The 25,727-nt window shown below is 40.1% G+C and overlaps 1 protein-coding gene across 3 annotated transcripts; it reads right to left on the reverse strand.

Annotated features, from left to right (window-relative positions):
• On the reverse strand, positions 1–24,303 carry PDZK1 (PDZ domain containing 1). Of its 3 annotated transcripts, none has more exons than XM_048493349.1 (9): positions 24,244–24,303; positions 17,409–17,620; positions 15,106–15,355; positions 13,255–13,391; positions 11,944–12,139; positions 8,065–8,261; positions 6,806–6,994; positions 2,751–3,050; positions 1–1,261 (listed from the first exon to the last, which is right to left on the reverse strand). In XM_048493349.1, exons 1-9 carry the CDS (start codon positions 24,263–24,265, stop codon positions 1,199–1,201), a joined length of 1,566 nt encoding a protein of 521 aa, XP_048349306.1. In that variant the 5' UTR covers positions 24,266–24,303; the 3' UTR covers positions 1–1,198. The 3 variants fall into 3 exon arrangements, with proteins under 3 accessions (XP_048349306.1, XP_048349307.1, XP_048349308.1); XM_048493350.1 differs by lacking the exon at positions 24,244–24,303 and adding an exon at positions 21,973–22,186; XM_048493351.1 differs by lacking the exon at positions 24,244–24,303 and adding an exon at positions 15,435–15,522 and having other exon boundaries at positions 17,409–17,517.
• Between the last annotated feature and the right edge of the window lie 1,424 nt (positions 24,304–25,727).

Here is a 25,727-nt window from a genome sequence, read left to right on the forward strand (position 1 = left end):
TCTAGTAATAGGTAGCAGATATGCATTTTTTATTTTATTTAACAAAGTTGTAGAATTATTCCTGCTGATTGTTAAATACTGTGGGTATGTCAGCCAGAAGCTGTCTGCAACTTACAGGGACAGATTCAGTAAAGAGAGTTGTATCCTAGGGAACAAAGCTTAAATTCATTCTCTTATTTTTTACTACATCCTTTTATGTTTTTAAATAACAATATTAGTTTAGTTTAGTATAATAACAGTACTAACATAACACACTAATAATATTTTTAGATTTAGTCTTTTATTATTGGTGTTTGGTTTCTTTGTTTTTCCTTTTAATCTTGATTCTTTGATTTTAAATTAATTTTAATTGGATTTTTATTTAAAATAATTGAGAGGTTTATATAATTATTGAATTTTGAGTATTATATTCATTTTACAGTGACTGCCTCAAGATTTGCTACTAGACACAGGATACACTTTAAAAACTGATTGCAAATGTGTTTGGGAAACACGTAGTAACATGTAGTTAAATATGCCACGTGTGAATTTGTCAATTGGAGAGACTTTCAGTTTTTTCTATCGTGTTATAAACATTCGGGGAAATAGAACACCATGTTTCATCTTCAGTTAAGACAGTGACATAGCTGTGCAAAGTGTGATGATAGCATGCATTGGGGAAATGTCTTGAAGAAACACATTAAGAGCTAAACGGATTTACGCCGCTTTCCATTGGCTTCTGAAGGCAGACCCGTTTTCTTCTTGACTTCATGTTTGGCTCACACAGGCATTTTTGCCTGTAAGGAATCCATCTGTAATATTTTTGTGGCAGTTTGTTTCCTTCATGCTAAAAGACCTCTATTTTGGAGTTCATATTCTGATCAATACTTCTTTGCAGTTTCGGTTTAAATATGGACTATGTATGTTTGTTGTTCATAACACAATATGCATGTTTGTAAATTGCTAGTTTTATATGTGGCTAACAATAAAATCATATTAGTTTGCAACATGGTATCTTACTATTTTTTTCTTTTCTGTGACAGCCAATAAAACTAATGACACTGTTGGTCCACCAGACCAATCGAAGTAACTTCTGCATTAGATAGTGGGAGAAGGTTTCATGTGAACATATATAGTAATAATAACTTTGCTTCAAAATAGGAACAAGTCAGAGTAGCCCATTAGGAGTAAAACTGGGAGATTTTGGTCTGTGGCATCCTCACAATTTGGTATCTTCTTCTTCTTCTGAGGCAACTGAGAGTGAAGAGGAGGAGGAACTGACCTAGAGGAGAAATAAGCACAGTGTTTGAGAACAGTTGGCTCCTCAGCAGCCCCTCTGGTTGCCAGCAACCAGCCCAGGGGTAGGGAACCTGCGGCTCTCCAGATGTTCAGGAACTACAATTCCCACCAGCCTGTCAGCATGGCCAATTGGCCATGCTGGTAGGGGCTGATGGGAATTGTAGTTCCTGAACATCTGGAGAGCCGCAGGTTCCCTACCCCTGAACCAGCCTATACAGACAAACCACTTTTACACCCTGAGGGCTAACATGCTTGTCCTGAGACAGCAATGTTTTGTAAATCTTTATAACAAAGATTCATGTGTTCACTTATATACAAAAATTTTCCTTGAAACTTCTAAACCAAATAATGCTATCAGCTTACAATGTAAATAATACAAATATTTACACCTTGTAAAATAATCTATCATAGTTTCACAATCATATTTGGGTTTGGTTTCGGAATCCCTTCAATGACCCAATTCCTAGGAGTCAAGAAGTGAAATAGTACAAACAGAATTTGAATAATGTCTAAATAAAGTTAAACAACAAAGGGGGGTTGTTACTCACTTATAGCTCCAATATACAAAACTCTCAAAGTATTATGTAGTACTGCAACATCAAACAAAGACTTTTGCAATTGGAAGGACAATATATTTTCAAACTGAATTCTGTAGAGCCCTTTGGGATCAATAGAGATGAATTCACAGCTTACTTTTAAGAGAAGACAGGTGTTTCAGATTAGCTCAGCACACCTGTATTTAGAGAGACTCAATGTCAAACCATTTCTCTTTCTTTGAGGACTTTACACAAGGCATGTGAGAAAGCACTTGGCTGTAGTCTTGGAAATTATACTTAAGTTAAAGCCTTCAAAATGTTTTGTGTAGATTTTTACATTTGGGATGAAGGTTTCATGTTGATAATACTATACTGTTTATTTCATTATGTAGGAAGAGCCAGAGTCAAACACTGTTATACACATATTACTTTGAGAGTGTATCTAAGCCTTCTGGGTATAAAAGTGGTTTGTCTGTATATGCTCAGTGCACCCAACCCATATTTTTTGAATATGGTAGAAATCAGCCTATGGCAGGAAAATAATTGCATACTGCCAGTTGTTAATTGTGAGTTTTATATAGCAGTTCTCTATGGAATTACTACAGTATAAGCCCATTGATGTCAGTGGGCTTACTGGAATAACTGTATAAGTTATGCAGTGATATAAGTGCACTATAAGTGATGCAGTGGTTAAGGCACTACTTGAACATGTAAGTTAATCCTTTGACCTTCCCCACCAACTCTTCATTATTCTGATGGCTTGATCACATGATCACTCACAGCCTAATTATGTTAACTTGGAATTGAGTATCATTGATTTCATTGGGACTTATGTATAAGTAAATATACTTAGTACTGCAGCTTATATTGAGTCTGTTCCAACTGCTAGAGTTGAATATTTCCACTCAGTCTCCATAAGCAGTTTGACAGACTCACCGTCTTATGTGCTGAAGACAACTGTCTTTGTGGCTCTTGTACATCTGTGTAAGGAGGAGGATCGTTACTATAATCATGTGGTGGAGCTTCATCAGAAGCAGCAGCTGCACTGAGATTCTTGGACCTGAGATGCTGGTGAGCCTTTTCTGCACAGACTAGTAACACCAGCCTGTTGCTGCTTTCCCGGATTCTCGCCACCACGTTTTCATAGTCTTCATTCTCCACATTCACACCGTTCACTTCTATCAAAATGTCATCATCTTTCAGCCCAGCAGTGTCAGCTGGTCCACCCTTCTGTACCTGTAAATATATAGTATTAGTTGCAGATGCTGTCGTGCTAAAGTGCATGGCAGCATATAGTTGGAGGTAGGTCACACACCCCTGAATTATTGTACACTTGATACCAAGGGTTCCACAAGTATGACTTTTGCAAACAAAGAATGAATGGTATGCATGGTTCTGTTAAAAATAATTAAGTGAAGCTATTGACTTTTTCAGTAGATAAGACAATATTGTAATACATTCAGTAAATTAAGGCTCTGCTAAATAAGACAGGTTTGTAAGATTGGGGTGGTAAGGTCTTTTTACTTGTGTCTGCAAGACTGTAAAATGGTTTGTTTTCATCCTGTTTTTTGAGAGCTATATATTTTAATGCAATTGCTCTGAAAGATACCAAATGGTAAGGACTACCATGAAACAGACTATATTTTCTAAAACTCCCCAAAGTTTGAGAGCCACTGCCTTATACAGTGGAAAGTCCTCCTAAACTTACTGCACTTTTCAGTCCACTTGCAAAGTGACTCCATTATACCTTCCCTCTTCCCAAAATAAAACATAAGATTCTCTCATCAGTTAACATTGACTAAGTTTGTATTTTATTTTCATGTGTAATTTTACTAAATATATAGTTTTACTAACAGGCAGTATTTCCTGATTGTAATGCAGCCGGCACAGTGTAGTAGTTAGAGCGTTGAACTTGGATCAATGAAACCCAAGTTAAACTCTCCACTCTGCCATGGTAGCTCGCTGGGTAACCAACAATGTCGTGTTGTCTAAACTTACCTCACATGGTTGTTGTGAAGATAAAATGGAGGAGAGAGTTAGAAGGCACTCTGTGTCTCCATTTGGGGAGAATAATGGGGTATAAGTTAAGTAAATAAATACATTCTGCACTCAATGGAGCTACACATTTTTGAAGTGCCTTAGAACTCCCAGAGTCTCTTTTCTCAGCAACTCTTGTTCCTCATCTTCCCTCCTGTCCTTGCAAGTCATCTCAGAGGCCTCTTCCGCACATGCAGAATAATGCACTTTCAATCCACTTTCACAATTGTTTGCAAGTGGATTTTGCTATTACACACAGTTGCAAAGTGGATTGAAAGTGGATTGAAAGTGCATTATTCTGCATGTGTGGAATGGGCCAGAGAGTTGCAACCCAAGTTTAGGTTTTGACACACAGTTTGAGAACTATTGCTATGAAAAATTAATAATATATTTTTCCCCAGAGCATCTCTCTCCCCATCTTGAATAATTAAGTTGTGGGGAGTATGTGTTTATTTTAGCTATTCAATAGCTCATTATTGATATCCATATCAACAATCCCTCCAGTGGCACAAATGACACACATGCAGATTTATGGCAGTTTTGCCCATTGTAACAGTTTGCATGTAATTCTGAGTTTTCACATCCAAGTGCAAGATGTGTGCTGGGATACTGAAATCTAAAAGTTCTGATAACAATGGGGTCTTTTTCTGATATGAGGAGTCTTTGCTGATGCAATACATATCTCTTGCCTCTTCCACTTCCTTCACCTGCGGACAGCTTCACAATTAGCAGAACAGAATCTTTGATTGGAACTCTGTATCAACATTAGTTAGACTTCATGTATGGCCCTTCACACATTTTTATATGTTCAGAAGGTACAACTGCTTCCCAAGATGGTGACACTTTGTTATGCATTAAGCTCTACCACGAGAAATGGCGTGATGCAGTCATCATGTCAAATGAAGACTTTGGGCCAGTCATTCTTGCTCTTGGCCTTTACTACTTCACAGAAAAGGAAAAAACAGTCCAAGTTCTTTGGAGGAAAGGTTCAATGAAAACATGATAGATACAATGAGGTAGTACAGCCAACATCTATTGTTATAAATGTAGACAGGAATATAGACTACCCTACTGCTAGAGATGACAAATCTAGGGTTAATCTGATTTTTTCTCACATCAAAGCAATATTTTCAGCCAGGAGCATGAGCTTGGAGAGCCAAAGTGGTGCAGTAGTTAAAGGCGGCACACACTAGTCTGGAGAACAAGGTTTGTTTCCCCACGCCTCCACATGAAGCCTTCTGGCTGACCTTGTGCCAGTCCCAGTTCTTTGAACTCTCAGCTCCACCTACCTCATGAGGCGCCTGTTGTGGGGAGAGGAAGGGAAAGAGTTTGTAAGCCACTTTGAGACTCCTTATGGTTGAAAAAAGTGGGTTATAAATCCAAACTTTTCCTCCTCCTTTCTCCTCTTCCTCTTTTCCAGTCTAGTCTTTTGTCCTTGGATAGATTTTAAACTTCTTTTGTATGTACTTTTGTGTCTTGGGAGCTGGCTTAAAACTGGATAAAACTAACAAAATCAATGTGAACTAGTGATGTAGGTATAGATTTTTTATGGGGTGGGTTCGGGGGTGGGTGGGGCCACACCCCCACCTGCCCCGGGGGTGTGGCCATGCTTCCCCAAGCCCCACCCCCTGGCCTCAGTGCTTATAAAAGCACCTCTCCGAGGGGGGCAGTAGACTCCCCTGCCCCCCACCCCACCCCACCCCTCCCCCACCCCTGCCCCCCACCGACTGGGCTCACAGCCGGCAGTCCCTTCTGCCCTCCCCTCTGGGCAGAGGGTTAGTTAGGGAAAATGGAGCCTGGTGCAAAATCTGAGTTTTGCACGAATGCCCCCCCCCCAATGGGTGTCCGCTGTGATACTGGAATCCACCCCCAAACAGCATCACTTTCAATGGTGTTTAAAGTAGGGAGCCCAGATTCTTCTTTTAAATCCACCTTAAAGGGATAATCTGGGGTCCCCAGCTAAAAAACATTGAAAGGAATGCTGTTTTGGGGTGGATTATCCCCCACCCTGAAACAGCATCACTTTCAATGTTTAAACTGGGGACCTCAGATTCTCCCTTTAAATCCATGCTGAAGGGGGTGAATTTCAAAGGAGAATCTGGGGAAATTTGGGGGGTGCCTCTGTCAGGGGTGCAATTGCTAAGCTAGCAGCACCAAACTTTTAGGGTATCTTTAGGAGACTCTCCTGATGAAACTACCCAGGTTTGGTGAAGTTTGGTTCAGGGGATCCAAAGTTATGGACTCTCAAAGATGTAGCCCCCATCTTCTATTAATTCCCATTGGAAACAATGAGGGATGGGTCACCCCCTTTGGGAATCCATGACTTTGGACCCCTTGAACCAAAACTCTCCAAACCTGGGTAGTATCATCAGGAGAGTTTCCCAAAAAATCCCTGACATTTTGGTGCTGCTAGCCTAAAAGCTGCGCCCCCTATAGCCAAAAACTGAAAAAACCACAAAAATACAAAAAAACAAAAATGGGGGTGGAGCTTTGGACATGTAATGGGGAGTTTTTGAACCCGGGAATCCCCCCTTACCTAAATCCTTGATGTGAACACTCACATTTTTAATTGGCTATTGGTGAAAAAGCAGTATGATGAGAAGGAGCAGGTTTGTGGGGAGTTGCTCAACTTCTATTTTTATAATAATGAGTAACGGTGTCCCAAAGATATATCATGATGAAGAAAAGATTTCACATGTGGCAAATTCAGTGAAAACAAAGACTTGGCTGAAGATGTCACCTTTGGAACTGTCTTCAGCCCTAACAACAGTAAACATCAGCAAAATTCAGCAGTAGCCCTGTTCACACCTTGGATTACCTTACCAAAAATATATGATAAGAACTTGTTGCTGCATGCAACAAGATTGACTGTTGGTCATCTTCACACCTTTTGTGTCCTGTATCTTTCCCATTTTTCCACTCTTATCCCCTGTATGTGGATTCTAGTTTAATACCTTCTTGATGAACTGGCCAGGCAAATCCTGGATGGCATTCAAATGAAAACCAAATCCGTTGGGACCTTTAACCAGATTGCAGACCCTGAGCGGCTCTCTCTCCTCCTCAATATGGCTTGTCAGCTCTTCCTCTTCACTTAGAGGCGGCACTAATGTTTTATGGCTGGGGAGACATGGAGAAATTTGAGCCTGAGGAACAAAAAGCAAAGATATCTTTTACTAGGAATGAACTTTCTATTTTTCAAAATGGATCGTTCTGTCAAATATCATGACATGTCTTTCACACGTGATATAGTGATAGTCTACAATTTCTCTCCGAAGCACAGACCATTTCCTCTCCACTTCAGAAACATAGGCTCTGAAAATAACAAGAAGTCCCTGCAGAGTAGAATAACCTGCCTTGATTAAGTTCTCAACTTAGAGTTTTCTAGGATCCTGTTGCTATTAACCCAGGGTAGCTGGTTTCTAAGTTCAGCATGTAACACTTGTAGAAGAAGAGTTTGGATTTATACCATTTCTCAATCATAAGAGTCTCAAAGTGGCTTGCAAACTTTCCCCTTTCCCCTCCTCTCCACCAAACCTTGTGAGGTAGGTGGTACTGAGAGAGTTCTGAGAGAACTGTGACTAGGTCAAGGTCACCCAGCAGGCTTGACACATAGGAGTAGGGAAACAAATCTAGTTCTCCGCTCATGTGGAAGAATGGGGAATCAAACCCAGCTCTCCAGAGTTAAGAGTCCACCACTCTTAACCACTACACCACTGTATGCATGATCTAATTCCATTTGTTTAATACACTGTGCCAACCTACAGATTACTTGGGAGATCAGTGACGAGTTTTTAATTTTAAAGTGTAAAAAAAAAATCAAAACATCACAGAGGTCTCTGGTTTGGATGAAGCCACAGCACTATGGAAAAAGGGGTTAACTTCAGCTTGGACTACTAGAGTGATTTCTAGTAGCTGTGGTTGGGGGAACACTGGCAGCTCTAGAATATGATCTCTACTGGGAAACAATATGGAGGTGGGGGCGGTTAAGAGTTCTTTTCTTCTCCCACTACAATGGCTTCATCTTACCTCTCCTCACTCCTACCCCCAGTACAACTTAAAGGGTTGGGAGATCTGATCCTGAATCTCCCAAATAATGTGCAGTTTATTCTTAAGAAAATGTGCATTACTAGTATCTACACTTGCACAATTTCACTGCTCATTACTTGACTTTCCAAATTATTCTTTCTTGCATTCGATCTTTTGGTTTTTTTACCATTTTGTACATGGTGCTGGTCTTTTCATCCATCACTAGCAGTGTAGTTTTTTCACCCGACTCCTTGATCTTCTCCACCACAGAGTTGTGGTCCATTGCCTCAACCAGCTCTCCATTTACAGCCACAAGAATGTCATTTTCCTTGAGACCTGCTTTAGCCGCAGGGCTGCCAGAGTCAATGTCCTTAATTAAGTGACCTGTCCTCAGAAAGAAGAAAAGCCCGATAACAAGACTGCTCTAAGTATTTTACTGATGGTTTTTATTACTTTTAAATGATTTTGATTTAAGGAGAATTCTGCCTGAGGAACAGCTTGATTGTGTGACTGGCATACATTTTACGAATGGAGGAAATGGACATCAATATATCAAATTCTCACTTTGAGGGGGAGGAAATCTTCAAAAGTGGGTTATTCCCATTGCTTCTCCAGGGAGGCAGCATTCAACTTCAGCTTTTATCCCTCCTGTTGGGCTGTTGCTAGCCTGTTTAGTTTCCTACCTTGCATGGGGTGAGCGGCTTAGTGAGAGCTCTCTGCAGCCTCTAGCTAATCGTTTTCTTTCATTTTCCCTTCTGCTTTTTTACACTTCTCATACTTATTTAGTTCTATACCTAGCTGTACCTATTTTAAAAAAGACCTATCCTACTCTTATTACTTTTCTATTTCTTAAATCTCCTCCTTGCCTCCACTGTTTCTCCCAAGGAGCCAGGCAACATGGAACAAGAGCAGGAGAGGGCAGAAAGTCCCAGAGTGGTATTTCTCTCAGAGGAGAATGCAAAGCTGAGTGGCAGAAGCCTATGTCCAATTGGCAATTTCTCAATTCAGTCGAGAAATTATGCAACCTGGGAAGTCGGGCTATGGAATTGCTGCAACTACCCATAATAGATGTCCCTGTAGCAGCCTCACAATCCTCTGACTTACTATCTATAGGTGGTATAGGCGCTATCAAGGACACCCTGGACAGGAAGGCAGATTTCGCTGCCAAAAAAGCTCACAAAGCCTTGGCTCTAGTCATCAAAGCCTCAGCTGTGGCAGATCCAATAGCAAGAGGATCTATTGTCTAGAATCGCAAACTTATTCAGCTCACTCCCCCAGACAGTTGCAGTATTCTAGAGGGCATGAGCAGAGTCATAGGCGTAACAGGGGGAAATGGCGCTCAGACACATCTGTTTCCCTGCTATACCCCACCCCCGAGCCAGCATGCCCCCACCCCCAAGCTTATAAAAACAAAGGCCCCAGCATGGAGCCTTCCAGTTGCTTCTGTCCTCCCCAGAGGGGAGGGCAGAAGGGACTGCCGGCTGCCAGCTCAGAGCCAGCAGCCGGAAGGGGGGCAGGGCTTGGGGTGAGCTAGCAGCTGGAAGGGGGGCAAGGCTTGGGGGGGGGTCTTCTGGCTTCCTTGGCCCCGCCCAAGTCAATGATGACTTCCTGCTGCCTTGCCATCTTCCCGGTTACACGGGGGGCGATTTTGCGCCCCCCATTTGACCAGATCAGTGGTGCCTGGGAACAGATGGTACCCCCTGTCCCTAGGCAAATACGCCACTGAGCAGAATGCAAAGCATAGTCTCTTTCATCACTACAGTGGTTCCTGTGCCCTTTCAATATGACATCATCCTGAAAAGAGACAAGTTATTAAAGCTCAATCATTCAGTCAGGAACTGCTTGTTTGGTGGACCAAGGCAAAACACCTCCTCAGGGGTCTCCCATACATCCAACAAGAAGTAATACAGTATTTACCAATTCCAGCCTACAGGGGTGGGGAGCCAGCAGTACAGCACAGGAGCAAAACTTAAGTATCAACATCTTAGAGCTCTGGGCCATCTGGTATACCCTCAGACATTTCCACAGACAGATCTGAGCCATATTCTCATATGCACAGACAACATCTCTGCCAAAAACCATTTAAACAAACAAGGAGAATCAAGATCTTCCTCCCTACACTGGGAATCACAGAGAATTCTTTTATAGACAGAGTCCAATTTGCTATTCCTCACAGCAGAGCTGATCCAAGACTCACAGAATACAATGGCAGACTGGCTCAACTGGAATGAGCTGGATAAGAACTAATGGGTCATCAAGAAGGAGATGTTCAGACAAATCTCTGACAGATTTGGAAAACTACCGGTGGACTTGTTCACTTCTACTACCAATTGGCAAGTACTTCATTTCTTCACAAGGTTCCAGCACTACACGGCAGAGCAGACTGACGCTTTGACAGCCCCATGGCCTTGTGAACTTCTTTACATCTTCCCTCCTCTCCCAATCATTCCTAAGGTTCTGAATGTTCCTTGGCAAGTACGTGCATATTACATATATGTATGCATACATGGAAATGATCACATCACAAGGCTAAGAAGTGCAAGGTACATATAAGACTGTGAGCCTAGAAGATGAGTCCAGTGACAATTCATAACAGAACTCATTAGTGATGCCCAGTTTTGCAGACTTGCTAAGCCATTCGAACACTTACCGGTATAACCAAAAATAAATTCTGTTTATTTAAATATTTGTAGTTTGCACTCAACGTTTCTTAGGTGGCTTCCACGTTCATTAAAACAATAAGATTGATAAAGAAAGAAAATCTAGGAAATCATTTAATGTCACAAGAACCTTCTCCCCACAAAGCAGAACTACTGTTTTCCTGGGAAAGTGAATTCAGATCTCTCAAATACAAACCCTACCTCTCATGTACACTTGTGTTCTCTTGGGGAAAAAAATCATTCTTTTTGTAAGAACACAAAAAGATCTCTGAGAACAGTAGTCAGGCAAATACTTCGGGAAAGTGAAAAACCTCAGCACGAACTCAGCAGTTGTCTGCTATATTGTCTTTGATAATGAACATTCCATTTAACTATGTCTTACATCTATTATTAGAATTTATCGTCCATAAATGTGTCTAGTCCTTTCACTTGTGAATCTTTTTATTAAAAAGAATTCATACAAGCTAACATCTGCAGCCTTAATAAGCTGTGTTATAGCCCGAGTTCCAATAGCATGTGGAGAATAGGCTGGTACAAACATTCTTTGTTCATTCACCTTTCTCTTGGTTTTACAGAATGCATCAACTTAGATAAAATTGGCATGTTCCAAACTTTACACAGCCACCCTTGAAAGCAAATTGTTATTTCCCCAATGTTTGGACAAAGCTGGTCTAGCTGCCACTCATGCATTTATATCTGGGTCTGCTGCTTTTGGAGAGATGGATGAGAGGGGAAGGATGAGGAATTAAACCCGTTGTTTTAGGTAATTTTTAATGTTTTACTTAATTTTTAATGTTTAGGAGAAAATGCAATAATTATCCACATAGTTATACAGTAATCTTCTGGAACACTTCTAAAAGGACAGTATCAGAACATTAACAAAATGTATCCTTGCTTGATCCTCATCTCCAGGAGGCCTCTGGACTTGTGCCGTTGAGTTGCTGGGAACTTTAGCCTTCTAAAGGATGGAGGAGGAACAGGCCCCCTCAGATAAGATTAAAATCAAATCCTGACTGGCATGCTGGCCTTTCATAAAATAGTAAGCAGGAATAGCCCTCCCATTAGGAGGGAAGAGGAGAACCATTGTCAGTGGCAGATTACATAGTACCATTCAGGGTACTGCAAAAAATTTTTTAGTCATTTAGTTTATTATATTTTAATGATTTTTGGAATTAAAAGCGTTATCAAGGTTTTTTTTGCCTCAGTCTCCAGAGTATCTTGGGCCATCTCCAGTAGTAAGGCAGGCAGTTTTGAGGGGAAAAAAATACTCTTATACAGCTTCCATGCATTTCAGCTGCTTGGTAGATGATGCTGACTGATTAACATGGAGAGCTGAGAGTGTACTACTGATGATTCAAAACAGAAGGCCAGCGCAGCACAGTAAGATCTAGTGGCTTGGTTCTTACCTTTGGCATTTTGTTCCATCCTCAGACAGAATCCATAGCCATCATTTCCCTTTTTGAGCTCAATGGTTCGGGGTTTGTGAGGTAAAAATTTCAAACTGGCTATTTCTTTCGTTAGTGGCATGTTCTGTCTGTTGTAATAGCAGTCTGTTTCTTTATTTGACAACAGAAACACAATGTGATTTCCAGATCTTCTCACCTGGAAATACAGACAGTACTTCTGTCAGTCCTTGTAGGGGGAAAGGACAAGAAATCATGTTATATGTACAGTTCCAGAGTTCACAAAGGTATCCCTGTTCTTATAGCCAATCTGGATCGGGGACTCTAGTGTCCATTCTTCTGGATGATTATAGATTATTATTTTACAACACATTTTACAACACTATTTTACAAAAGGTAGAACAGTGGGAACAAGTTGACCCATTTTCCATGCAATGCTTACCACAGGGTCTTACTGCGTGGTAGGCTTCTGGAGGGGTCTCTTTGTGTTTCTCTGTTTACATGCGAGGAGACACTCACTGCTTGCTGTGCAAACTTGTGTGCTGAACTCTCACAGACCTGCTTTTTTCTTAACTCTGTCCATCAATTCTCTCTTAAAGGAACAGACCTCATCACACCTGGTAGTCTCAAGGTGGCTAGCTTTGTTAAAACCCTTTAAATCACAGTTAGATCAATACTGCTGTTCCTGCAGTTGTATTGATATTGTGGCCCCTTTCCAGAAATAATTCCCCCCAAAGGAAAGAGGTAAAGCAAGGGGACCATGTCCTAGAGCTGATATTCTCTCCCCCAACACACCCACAGAGTTCTTGCCCTGCTGCTGCCACAGGACTAGAGAGACTTGTTATTTCGATATTCCTGTATTAAATCTGTCATTATTTCAATAGATCTAATATGGTACAAATGCTTCAAGTTGGAATAAAGTTTTAAAAAGCCCTCCTGATCACCAGGGAGGGTGAAAGTAGAGTGGGGGGGGCTGTGGGGGCTGTGGGCAAAGGGAAAATATTCAGGGCAAAGCCGTGCTCACTGCCAAATCTGCTCTGCTCTGGCAGCAAAGAAAATTAAAGTCGCACTAGAAGTAGTACCACTTGCCACAGAGAGATTGGAAAGTGAAAGTGGGGCTCAAGGAAATACATCAATACAAGAAATCTTGCTGCAATGAACATTTGCCCTGCAGCGCTGCAGACACCTTGTACATAATCAGCCATAGATTGTTGTCATTAATTCTGCCTTAGCGACCAGTGTACTCAAAGAACATCTAATGGAACAAACCGACAAGAGGAAGATGGAGGGTAAGATGTTTGGGCTCACTAGTACCTTCTCAACCACTTCCTCATGAATATCGTTTTCCACGTTCTCTCCGTTGATTTCAACTAGGCGGTCATTCAGCTGCACTCCAGCTTTGGCAGCTGGCCCCTGGGGGGATACGTCAATAATGAACAATCCTGTTTGACCTGGAATAAAGGAGATAACAGATTGAAACGGAAGAACCTCTCCCCATGTTAAGCATTTTCTGTGGGACCTGGAGGACAGACAGTATTACTTGCTGGGTAGACTTGTGACTTATTTGTTCAAAGTATGGTTGTAACTACAGATGTGTGATCTGAGCAGCAGCAGCAATAAAATGCCTTTTCTGTGCCTCAGGAATTTAAAGTTTTTTTTATTCCTTGTAGACCAACCACACATTATGCCTTTTCTGATACTGCACAGAAGATGTTTACAGAGGCTTATGCTAGTGGCTGGTCAGCAGCGACAAGTTGTTATTGAACAGCACTTGTTCTTCCAGTGTGTTGATTAGTATTTGGTTTGTTACTATGTTTCCAAAGGTGTTTCCTGTGTTCAAAGGAAAGAATGTTTCCTGTATAAATGATGAAGCAATTGCTGTGCACAGTGTTGTAATAATACCTAGAAAAAGATCTTATATCTACATTACATGATACATAATCATATTCAGATGTCTGATGAAATATCATGTAATATATAAGAACTAGATATATGGCAACTCACCAATCCATTTGCTGGCAAACACAGCTAGTCTGTTTCAAGCATCATAAGACACATTCAGATGAATCCAAGTCAGAACCTCAGATATATTTTAAAAGCATCCCTACACAGGGTACATAGGAAGTGTAATTCACAGTGTAGTGCTAAATAGTGTTTACTCTTTCATGTCCACTGAAGTCAATATAAGTCAGCTCTAAAGCATATTGAGTTCACATTAATCCATGAAGCTAAAAGAATAAAACACAAGTTATATCTTTCACATGACCCAGGCCATCATCTAGATCTTATGTCCTGAATGAGAAACTGCCATGTTTGAATGTTGTCTTGATTTCCGTAAAATAAGAAAGGCAGGTCATAAGTTAAATGTATAATGGCTGATACCTAACATGAAAGGACTACCACAATTCAAGTGATGGTTTGCCTAATGAAATAGATATCACAGATCAGACACAACAGACAAGAGTTTTCATACCATCAGTATTGCTCAGTGGCCCCATTTTGCTGCAGGCAAAAGTATCAAGTAATGCATCTGAGAATCAGTCTGAGAAACTATTGATTAAGTTGTGTCAGGAGCTGAAAGTTTTGCAACCAGTATTCCAGCAACATTTCAGATTAATTCAAAGATCTTTTAAGCATTTCAGTTACTGTAGGAATTCATCAACCAAATTATAACTTTCAGTAATCTACATAGAAGACCGAGGTAAGGAGTTTGTAAGCCCCTTTGAAATCTCCTATACAAGAGAAAGGGGGATATAAATCTAGCTCTTCTTCTCCTTCTTTTAGAATGCCATTCTCATTGATGCTTGTCTGATTCCTACTTTACTGTCCCGCGGGCACAAGGCGAAAGCATTTCTGTGTATTCACCTAGGATTTTAAAAGTAATATTTAAAAGTAATACTTTAAAGATGTTTTTATGGTGCACTCCTAGTCCCATGACTATTTTGGGGGGTACTGTTTTAGGCTGCTTCATGTTTTTATAGCTTATTCTAATACTGATAATCTTATGGTGGTGGTTTTCATAATTCCATTGTTTTGTTTTTATTTTGAGAGCTGCCTGAACAAATTATTGCTTGTATATACACTTGATAGATATACTATTTTGCAGAACAGTTTATAGACTTTTTCTGTTCTCTAAACTGTACTATCTCCCCTCATTGTCCTCACCTGCAGTAGTCTTCAAGGAGAAGCCGTAGCTAGTTTGCCCTTCCTTTGTCAGGTAGCAGAGCCAGGGTTGTGGAACTGGATCAGGTTCTCTGTTTGTCTCAAGTGGGAAATGTTCTGGCGGATGCTGGGTTTCTGATTTCTGACGCAGCTTTTCCAAAACAATTCTTTCTTTTTGTGCTTTTTCGTAAGATTTTTCATCCAAGACGAGAAATACTACAGAATTTATATTTTTCCTAACTAAGTCAGCTACCTGTAATGAATGGAACATGAGATTAAGTGTCAAGATCAAGAATCAGGAAAATGTCCCATTTTTCTATTTTATGACTCACATGAAGTTGGTTACTGATGCCCCTCAACAACATGGATTTGGGGTCACGGGGTAGGAAGAGAAGTCCTGCTCCATGGATGGAAATCCTCCTGTGGGATCCAAGCTGGTTAGAGTTTTGTATTTACTTTTACATTTATTATCAAGAGGATTTGTTTAAAATCATTGCAAGGGAAGACTAATATAACAGATATATACTGCAAGCACAAACTGGTTTAACAATCACTTCTCTACCAGGAATAGTGTGGTATTAGGTAGTATAGACCCCTTTTGCACATGCAGATTAATGCACTTTCAATCCACTTTCAATGCACTTTGCAGCAGGATTTTACTGTGCGGAATAGCAAAATCCACTTGCAAACAATTGTGAAAGTGGATTGAAAGTGTATTATTCTGTATGTGCAGGCCATAAAGTGCTCAAGGCCACAGTCCTGGGTGTATTACATGGGAGTAAATGGACCTTTCTGCACAAGCCCCTGAAAATGTTTTGCAAACATTTTCAAAATGTTTTCAAAACCCCCCTGAAAATGCTTCCTGACCACCATTTTGTGATCACTCCATTTTAAAAACTTCTTATATTTGTGGCTACAACGCTTCAAAGTGTCATGATGCAATTTTCTAGGGGTTGTGCCTATGTAGCTACATAGACACAACACCCTGAAATTAAAAAAAATCTGATGGAAAAACAGTGTGGGATAGCCAACACAAGACAAGGAAGTCCAGGGACTGAGGAGAGGCGTGGGAAATGTTTTAAAGAGATCACACAGCAAGTGAAAACATTTTCAAAACATTTTCAAAAAATAATCACTAGGAAACAGCATGCAAATCAAATGTTTTTAGGCAGGAAATAAAATAATTTTGGACTAAAGCCCATGTGAAACTCTGTGGTGGAAGCCTTTTATTTCCTGCCTCAAAACGTTTTATTTGATTTGTGCATAAAGAGCCAATGTCATGGCACACAGTGGGGCTGATGTACCTTAGAGAGTGTGTTTCTCTCTCTAAGCCTGCCCACCAATTCAGATCATTTCCAAGATAGAAAAATCAGCCTCTATCTAATGATATGGGATGCAAGGATGCCTTAGAGTAGGAGCAGACTCACTTTATGATGCATATTCTGACAGACTACAATCTTAAGAGACCTTGGGCCAGTTACATTATTTCAGTGTCAAGGAGCTAGTATGTGAGAATTTGGGGGAAAGTCTTGAATTCCCTCCTTTTAGGAAAGATGAGATAAATAAATAGGTCTGTCCCTTTCCACATGGGCCAAATACAGCATCCCAGGGACGCTAAAAACAGCATCCCTGGGAGACCATTCGCATGGCTGGCGCTGCTTCATCACAGCAGCACCGGCCTCGCAAACCGTGCGAATGGCAGTGGCTGGAAGGCGCCATTTCCCCCCTTTCCCGAATGCTTTACCATCCCTGCAGCCTTCTGGTGCGTTGCACAGGCCAGGGGACATGCCCCCTGCCCTGTGACTCCAGAGCTGTCACGCAGGGCAGGGGGGCGTGTCCCCTGGCCTGTGTGACGCACCGGAAGGCCGGAGGGACGGTAAAGCATTCAGGGGACGGCGCAGCCTCTGCTCAGGCTGCACCATCTTCCCCACCCCTACCGGGACCGTCCCAGGGGTGTGTGTTTGCGTCATTTACGCTAACGCACCCCTGCAGCATGGCTGTGCAGAAATGGTCTCTGTTTAGAAGTGACTTTGGGACTGTGGAATGATAACCTTCTGGTTTTAAGTGACTGCCACTGAAACTCTTCAGGCATAAAGAATAACTAGAAGGCTTTGGATAAGTAACGGCTAGATTCTTTCATTGCTGTTGCTTTAAATATTTCTGATTATCATGGGGCATTTTATTATGTTTTTAAAGTGATGTAAGCTACTGAGAACCTTTGGGTATGACAGAACATAAATGGTTTAAAACAACCAAAGTTTGCTTAGGGTCAGATTGTAATACAAGATAACATATATTTGGCTTACCTGTCCATGTTCTTCCTTGTCTACAAATACTCCATTGACCCTCAGGACTCTGTCACCATCTTTCAGACCAGCCTTTTCAGCCGGGCTGCCTTGTATTACATTTCGAATTAGGTGACCATTTTTGTCTTTCTCAAGGCGCAGGCAAAATCCATAACTCTCTTTATCTGTTCTGATTAGTTTGCATTCCCTAGGCTGTAGAGAAGATGTCATTTCTGGGAAGAAAGGGGAAAAAAGAGATGCAACTGTGAAAAAAACACTTCTATAAAAAGCGGGTCTAGTTGAGAGAAACTATTCAAGAGCTGCAAGATCCTCCAGATCCTCCAACAGAAATGAGAAAGAAAACTGATAATGGGGGGAAAAAGCTGCTTCTGGAAAGAAAGATATGAACAAGGAATTCGTCACTTCTAAAGAATGGGTTTGGATCTAACTCATGTGAAAGGAAATTTTATTAAAATAGACAGTGTTCACTTCTTCATTGCCACACTTGTGTTGTACACAAAAATTAAGTTTGTGGGATTCTGGGTAGTTGATAACTGTAAAAGGCATTTCCTCTTGGACATTCTTAGCAAACAGATAAGGTTATGTGCATTCTGCAATAATTATGTAACATATGCAGACATTTAGACACCTTCAAGCAGTAGAATATTGAGAGACTAGAAGGTTAACATGGACATCTATGTGACTGGCTGGAGAGAATGAAGAGAGTCCTTAGCCAAAACACTGAGAGTTTTGAAAGGAAAACCGGTTTGAATGCCAGAGTGAATGGTTGATCTGTTGTAGCTCCGTTCTCTGGAGGCTGAGGGCCATTTCTAAGTGAGCTGAGCTGCTCTGATTAAGTTCCAGGAAGGACAGATTTAAGTTAGGGATTCTGTACCAAGGTCCTGGGTTAACCATAACACAGTAACACTGATTAATCTCACTTATGGCTTGGTTGATTTTCTTTGAGGAGAACCCATCCTGATATAGGGAAGTAAAGCTCCTGAAAGTGGGTTAGTTGGTAAATTGAGAAATGATTTGGTTTCCTGGAGGAAAGCTGCAAGTCCTTCTCTGAGAAGCACCATGTGAGATAGACACGCCAAAAGAGAGACTGTCTTAAGTTAGTGCTTGAGGAGCTGTGTAGGTTATACTTACCTGTGGGTAGAAATTATAGTTTTGTTAGCACATTAACTAGATAACCAAACAGAAAACTAAACATCTATCCTGGTGGGTCCTTAGCTTGTGGAGAATTTAAGTGACTGTTACAACCTGAAGGCACTAAAGATGTGACCTGCATGAACCTTGTATCAACTGTGAAAAGATACTGAAACAACTTTTGAAATAGTAACCTTTCATAAACCAGCTTCTTGTATATAATTTTAATTGTATCCTTTGCCAGAAAAGCTTCCTGATTTATTTCTAGTAAAGAAAAACATTTGATTCTTTGTTTAAACTTTACATGCCTCTGGTGCCAGTTTATTTTTTCTGACAGAAAGGAAAATATCATTTTGGTGTCCCTACAGAACTGCTAACCTTCCTTTCTGTGAAGGGCCCTGGTTGAACTACTAAAAACCATTCTTACTATTTAATTTATAAAAGTGGGCAAAAACAAAGTGTAGATACAAAGTATAAAATACCACATTCATTTTACTGTATTGCATACTGACAAACAAAAGGATAGCTCAGTTAAAGCATAATGGTCAATTTTGGAGAGAAAAATCTCCTCAGGGCATGAGTCAGTGGGAAGGTGCTTCAGGGCATCACTCCATCCCACCATCCCTCTCATCATACCAAGCAAGCAGACTACTAAATTTCCATGATCAAGGGATGCTGAGCCAAGAGCATCAAATGCAGGGAAGGAAACCTGGCCTGCTGGGAAATCACATCACAATGTGTCCTTCTGTTTCTGCTTTAATTGAAGGTTTCTGCTTTAACTGGAGGTTTCTGGTTTAATTGAAGATGAGAAAAATCCATAATTAAAAGAAACAGTCTTGGTAAAACAACAGTAACAATAAAACAAATTGTCCTTGGTAAAACAACAGCAACAATAACAACAATTAGACAAATGTAGACTCTCCAAAAGGAACAAATATACAGCTGCATTGTGTTAACTGTCTACCTAGGCATGAAGACAGGAAATCAATTGGATGCTTTTGGCATTCTGAGTAACATGGAACAGATCCTGTGCAGGGCATAGGGCTGAGAAACACAAAATGTAATGGACTGAGAGAAGATCAGGAAAGGTAGCTAACAAAATCTCTGCAAGAACATTGATGATAAAATATACTTTTGGAACAAAGGAGAAGGTACTGATTAACTAGGCGGAATTCTTTCTGTTGAGTTTTTTTTAAAGGGACAAATGTATAACTTGATCATCCATAGCACTTTAGCACTTTTTCTGAACAGCTGCGACTGGGAAATTATACATTAATCACACACCAGAAGACCAAAGCACTTGTTGAGAAAAAAAATTAACCACAGTTCCTTTCTGAAGCATGGCACATTGACCTTATACTTGACTCTGTCCACTTTTACAGCACAAAGTATCAGCTGACTTTCACCAATTAGTCAAAGGCTACCCTTAAGGTTGACATCTTCCATCAAAGTGTGAGGCTCACAAATCCTGAAACAGTATGTTGAGAAACTATGGCACTGTTTGGATGGAAAGAGCCATTAATAGAATTATTGAAGACTACCTACCAAAGATAACTGATTTTTTCCCCACGCAGTTGTATATCAATATCTCTGAAGTATTTAAATTTTTTAAACTGTCAATAAAAGATTGGAGAGTTCATCAGTGTCCATGCTCTAATGCAGTTGCAGCATGTTTGACCTCCTAAGTAGCTGGATCCTTCATTCATTCACTGTAAACTGATCCATTTACTTTTGTTATAGACAATGATGTTTGTAACTCCCACAGTTGCTTAGTATTATCTGAACAGAATAAAAGAACTTGATTATTTCTAGTAAGGTGAATCAAGTGTCTTATTTCCTGCTAACAAAGTTTTATGTGAAGTATGATTGTAGGAAAAGTGGTGTATACTAGGAGCCTGAGGAAAATGTCAACAGTGCTCATTAGCTGGATGGTTGTTGAGATTTTCAGAAAGTTATTAATTACTTTAATAGTGACAAAAAAACTATCTTCCCCCAACAGCCATCCATGACTGTAGAAAAAGCATGATCAGGCTTTATGTGACTCTTCTCCTCACTGCAGTGCCCTAGTTTATCCACAGAGGTACTATGGCTCTTCTTATGGATTAAAATTGGTTAAACAACAGGAAAGAGAGATTACGAATATATGATAATTCTCACAATGGAAGGAAGTGAGCACTGGGGTCCCTTAAGGATCGACAAGTGCTATTTAATTTGTTCATAGATGATTTGGAATTGGAGCTGAGCAGTAGACTATTCAAGTTTACCAATTATATAAAAGTTTTCAGAATGGTGAAAATCAAGGTGGTTTGTGATGCAAAACTCTGAATACCAGTGCTAGAAGGGAGCATCAGGGGAAGATCTTGGTCTGCTGTTAATTCCCTATTTGCCTTATTTGTTGACTCTTTAGGGCAACTAGCTGGCCACTGTGTGAAATGGAAAGTTGGATTAGATCCAGCAGAGATCTTTCACGGTCCTATATATTACTTTTACACAGCCCACAGAGGACTGCTGTGGGATATCAAAGATGGGAAAAGATCCATCTTCACGAGTGCTTTTCATTTGTCCATTTCTTGGCCCCCACAAGCAATGGTTTCTCTCTCAATAATTTATTTGAACAAATTAACACCAATCTGCAAGTAGGTAACTAATCAAATATGTATATATTACTGATCTCATAGAAGTCAAAAGTTCTCTTCCTTCTTTGAGATGAACATCTTTTTCACAGGTAAAGTCTCGGCAAGGTTAGAAGACCTTTTCTATTTTGCAATCTTTCTCAAAAATAACTTCTTGGCAACAATCATTTAAATCTGCAGTCTCTCTTCAGGATAAACAGATAAATGATGGGCTTCCAGTTAGGATGTTTTGGGTTTTCCAGGTTTCAGCTCTCTCCCTGTTTTTGAAGTTGCCTTCCTCAGACTAATTCTATGTTCATCCATCGTAGAATAACCCAATGCATTATCAGCATTCAAATAAACAATCATAAAATACTCCCATTCTGAGAACTGTTATATGTAAGTCTTTGTAAATCTGTTCCAATAATAGTTCATATAAAAAGTTAGGTGAAGACAACTGTGACAACCCTTGCTACCAACTGAGAGGACTGACACAGCCTTCTTGATTTTGGGGAACCAGATTTGTTCCAAACTTTAAACCAAGGCAACAAATCTCCAGGAATGGGTTTGCTGCCATGAGGTAAGTTTTGTGATGCACAAATGGAATACAAAGATCACTGAGTCAGGATCTGTATATAAACAACACAGATTATTTATTTATACTTACATATGTTGTTTTCAAAGAACAGATCAGCACTGTAGGTCTCCAGGTAGTCAAAGGAGAATTTAAGCTAGTTATGGCTTCACCATATGGTTCAAATTTTCTTTAATACTTTCAGGCACGAACAGACTTCTAGTGACAAACATCGGATTCTACTCACATAGGGTTGCCAACTTAGCTGGACAATTCCTGCAGATTTGGAGAAGGAGCCTAGGAAGGTTGTGGTTTGGAGAAGGGACTTCAGTACCATAGATTCATAGATTCTACCCTCCAAAGCTGCCATTTTTTCCTGGAGAATTGATCTCTGTAGTCTGGAGATCAGCTGTAAATCCTGGAGATCTCCAGGCTCCACCGGGATGTTGGCAATCCTACCCCCATCTTCTACTGTGCTTTCCTCCAACATTCCACCCCCCCCCCGAAAGGGGATTGGATATTAGAGCAAGAATCCCATAGGTTCAGCTGAGTGGCTGTTTTTTTCCTCCCTTTGGGGCAGGATCGCCCCTTTCTGTCACAGCGACTAATCATGCTTGGCATGTAGATCAAATCAACACTGTAGTTCACAGTTCAGGAGAAGCACAGCAGGACAGCAATTATATTGAAATTCTAACATCTTGAGGAATTCTGTACTTTGCTCACTCCTATTCCACATATACCTCATAATCTTGATGACATAGTTAATATGTAAAGAGGTGTTAGTTAATAAGTGGAAATCCTACTCAGATCAGAAGACTGTACTACCTAGGTGGCACTCAGGTGTCTTCCACCTGTGATTTCACCACATCTAACTCTGGCTTAAAAGTGTGATGGACAGCTGATGCTATTAGTTCTCTAGTAATAAGAATTTATTCACTTTATTTTCTAAAAGCTGCAGCTAACACCATCAATGTGTTTGTGTGCTTGCCATCAAGTCACACTGGACTTATTGCTACCCCATAAGGTTTTCAAGGAGAGAGATTCAGAGGTCGTTTGCCATTGCCTGCCTCTGCATGGGCTGTGAGAGTTCTGAGAAAACTGTGACTGGCCCAAGGTCACCCAGTAGGCTTCATGTAAAGGAACAAGGAATTGAACCTGATTTTCCAGATTGGAGTCCCCAGTTTTTAACCAATACACCAGGTTGGCTCTCTAACACCACCAATAGTACTTCGGAAAATGAATAGCCAGAGCTGAAGGCACAGTTGATAGATCTGTCCTTGGTAATTAGTTTACAGTGAAAGAAAAGGAGTAATGTTTTAAAGAATAACCTTTCAGTGCTATTTGTGCAAATATGAGCTGGACAGTAAGCAACATTTTTGTAAGACAGTCTCAGTTTGCACCAATTCCAGAAAGATAGCTATGTTAATTCCAGAGCCCCCTCCCAAAACAAAACAAAAACTCAACAACAAATACATAAAATTCTTGTAGCCCCTTTAAGATTTACAGAGTTACCATCAAAGTTTTGAAGTATGTCTTCAGTTCACAGGTATTTTACACACTCACACACAGAGAGGAACATATTGTGGACTGGCACAATATTTACACACATGTATGTATACAATACAGGCTTTAATCCACAACATCTCTCAAGATGCCACAAGAATTCTCTTTATTTTATATTTCTGAGATTTACTGGAAAATTGTAAAACAGGAATCCTGACTCACATCCCAGAAAGCAAATAAAACAGTCTGTTTTATTGGAAGTCTTATTAATTTTGGAAACATGCACTAGTGCTGAAATCAACCTAACTCCCAGCAATAAAGGACTGAAATGGCAGTAGGGTATGGAGACATTAGAGTGATACTAGAACCTGGATACTAGGAAGGTGGGGCAAAATGGAAGAAATTTATATTTTTGTGTTCTAATGCAAAATACCAAGACAAGGCAAGGATGCACATTTTAAAAAAATGTATATGTTCTATTTCACATTAACAATGGCTACTTCCACTTTGGTGTCGAAAGCAGAGTGCTGTTTTTGGTACTTCCACACAACATTGTCTTCTAATAATCCACTTTCCAGGTTTTCTGCATCCTTGCTATGCTGTTTCTCAGATCATTTTGTAAAGAATGCAATGAAGTTTGTCAGCCTGTCTCCTGTGCATTTTTTGAAGTTGCCCCTACACTGATATCTTTTCCTGCCATTGTCTCCTCATGGATACCATTTCTCCCCTACACTACTGGAGGGCTTAAGATGGCAATTATTTTAGCACTACAATGCAATAATGATTTTTTAAAAGGTCCTCAAAAAGCTTTTTGGTGGCATGGCAGGAGAAAAATGCAGGGAAAAGAACAACCTTTATTGCCAATACAAATTCTGCATTCATACCAGCAATAGATGCTTAACAGAGAATCCATGTGGATGTGCCAGTGTTCATATGTGGCATATTTAGCACCAGTAATCTCAAATACATTTTAAGTATCATATATGAAAACAGTCCAAATCAGGAGAATTCTTACCTGCAGACTTATTCCCAGACATTTCCCTGAGAAGTCTCTAATGCTGCTGTTTCGGTAAGCACGTTGGCAATTTGAATGAACAAAGGTTGATTTAAAAGATGATTTATTTAACAGGGCTTCATTGTACTTGTTGAACTCCATGGTAAACAAACTTGACCCTGCCCCATTCTTCTAAGCTGAGTTGCACTGGTTTTTCTCTCAGCAACTTAGGTTTCTGCCCTATTATTTCAAGACAGGTGCTGACATCCCACAGATTCTGGCACACCATCTTCAGTGCTCTAAGGACACCAGCAACTTCAGATTCTATTTGAATATACTAGAACTGAGGTATTTATCTCCCCAGCATCAGGCTTGGGACAGGTATTTGTAGACCTCTGCAAATGGATATTACTGTGAAATCTGCCCTGAAACTGTAGTAATGGGTGGGGAATAAATCTAAATAATAAACAAGCAACTAAAAAGCTGATGCAGTTATATCACCACCATACAATAGAAAGAATTTCATTGGCACTGTGGTGTCTGAGCCCTGAACCCTCCAACAGAACCAATATTTCCCACATATTTTTATTTAGAAGTACTGTCAATCTTTAACACATTGATTTTTAAGACAACTGCAACACTTGAAAGTACAGATCCCAATCCAACAATGTCAAATTATACTTAGAAATTATACTTGTCTGTTGTAAAGGGCAAAACATTATAATGCAATCAGAAAAAATCAATAAAAATAAGAAAACTGAACACAGAAATCTATGTCTGAAGAGGAAATCTGTAAAGGGACAAGCTCCTGGTTGTGTTTTCCCATGATAAGCAACTTGTTCCACTATCTGGGAATGATATACAGACAGCTTACTTATAAGTGGATGCAACCTAATGGATAACAGAACCTTGGTTTGTGATAGATCTGAAGGAGCAAGAAGATAGAAGGCTCTCCCCCAAATATTACAGTTTCATATCATACATTATTTTAAAGGTAAATACCAAGACTATAAATTTACTTTGGAAGCAAACAGGTAGTCAATTAATATCATGTAGAATTAATGTTATGCAATCTTTACAGCTAGCAGCAAAATTATTTTGGCTTCTGCTTGTTGGATCAACTGAAGCTTTCAATGCTGTTTTTTTTTAAAAGCCAAACACAGACTACATTAGAATAATCCAGTCAAGAGCTCCACAGCCCTTTCACTCTTAGTTTAAGAATGAGAGATTCAAAATCAATAAGTCTTGGTGACCCAGACTTCTTAACTTGAGGGCTCACCTTAGTTTCCTTCAAAGTAGATGGTGGTATGGATTTCCTCTGCAGAACACTTCTGTAAAAGCTTGGAGTACTCTGACAGAGTCTACAATGAGTAATTACGAGAAACTGCTATTGTTAAATGCTACTAAGCATATACAAGATACAATCAGTTACAGCACAGAGTAGTTAGGGTGGTTATTGTGAAAAAGTTCTAATTAAAAGAACAATTGGATTGTGGAACATGACA

Source organism: Sphaerodactylus townsendi, linkage group LG04 (assembly GCF_021028975.2).
Source record: "Sphaerodactylus townsendi isolate TG3544 linkage group LG04, MPM_Stown_v2.3, whole genome shotgun sequence".
NCBI classification, from domain to species: domain Eukaryota; kingdom Metazoa; phylum Chordata; class Lepidosauria; order Squamata; family Sphaerodactylidae; genus Sphaerodactylus; species Sphaerodactylus townsendi.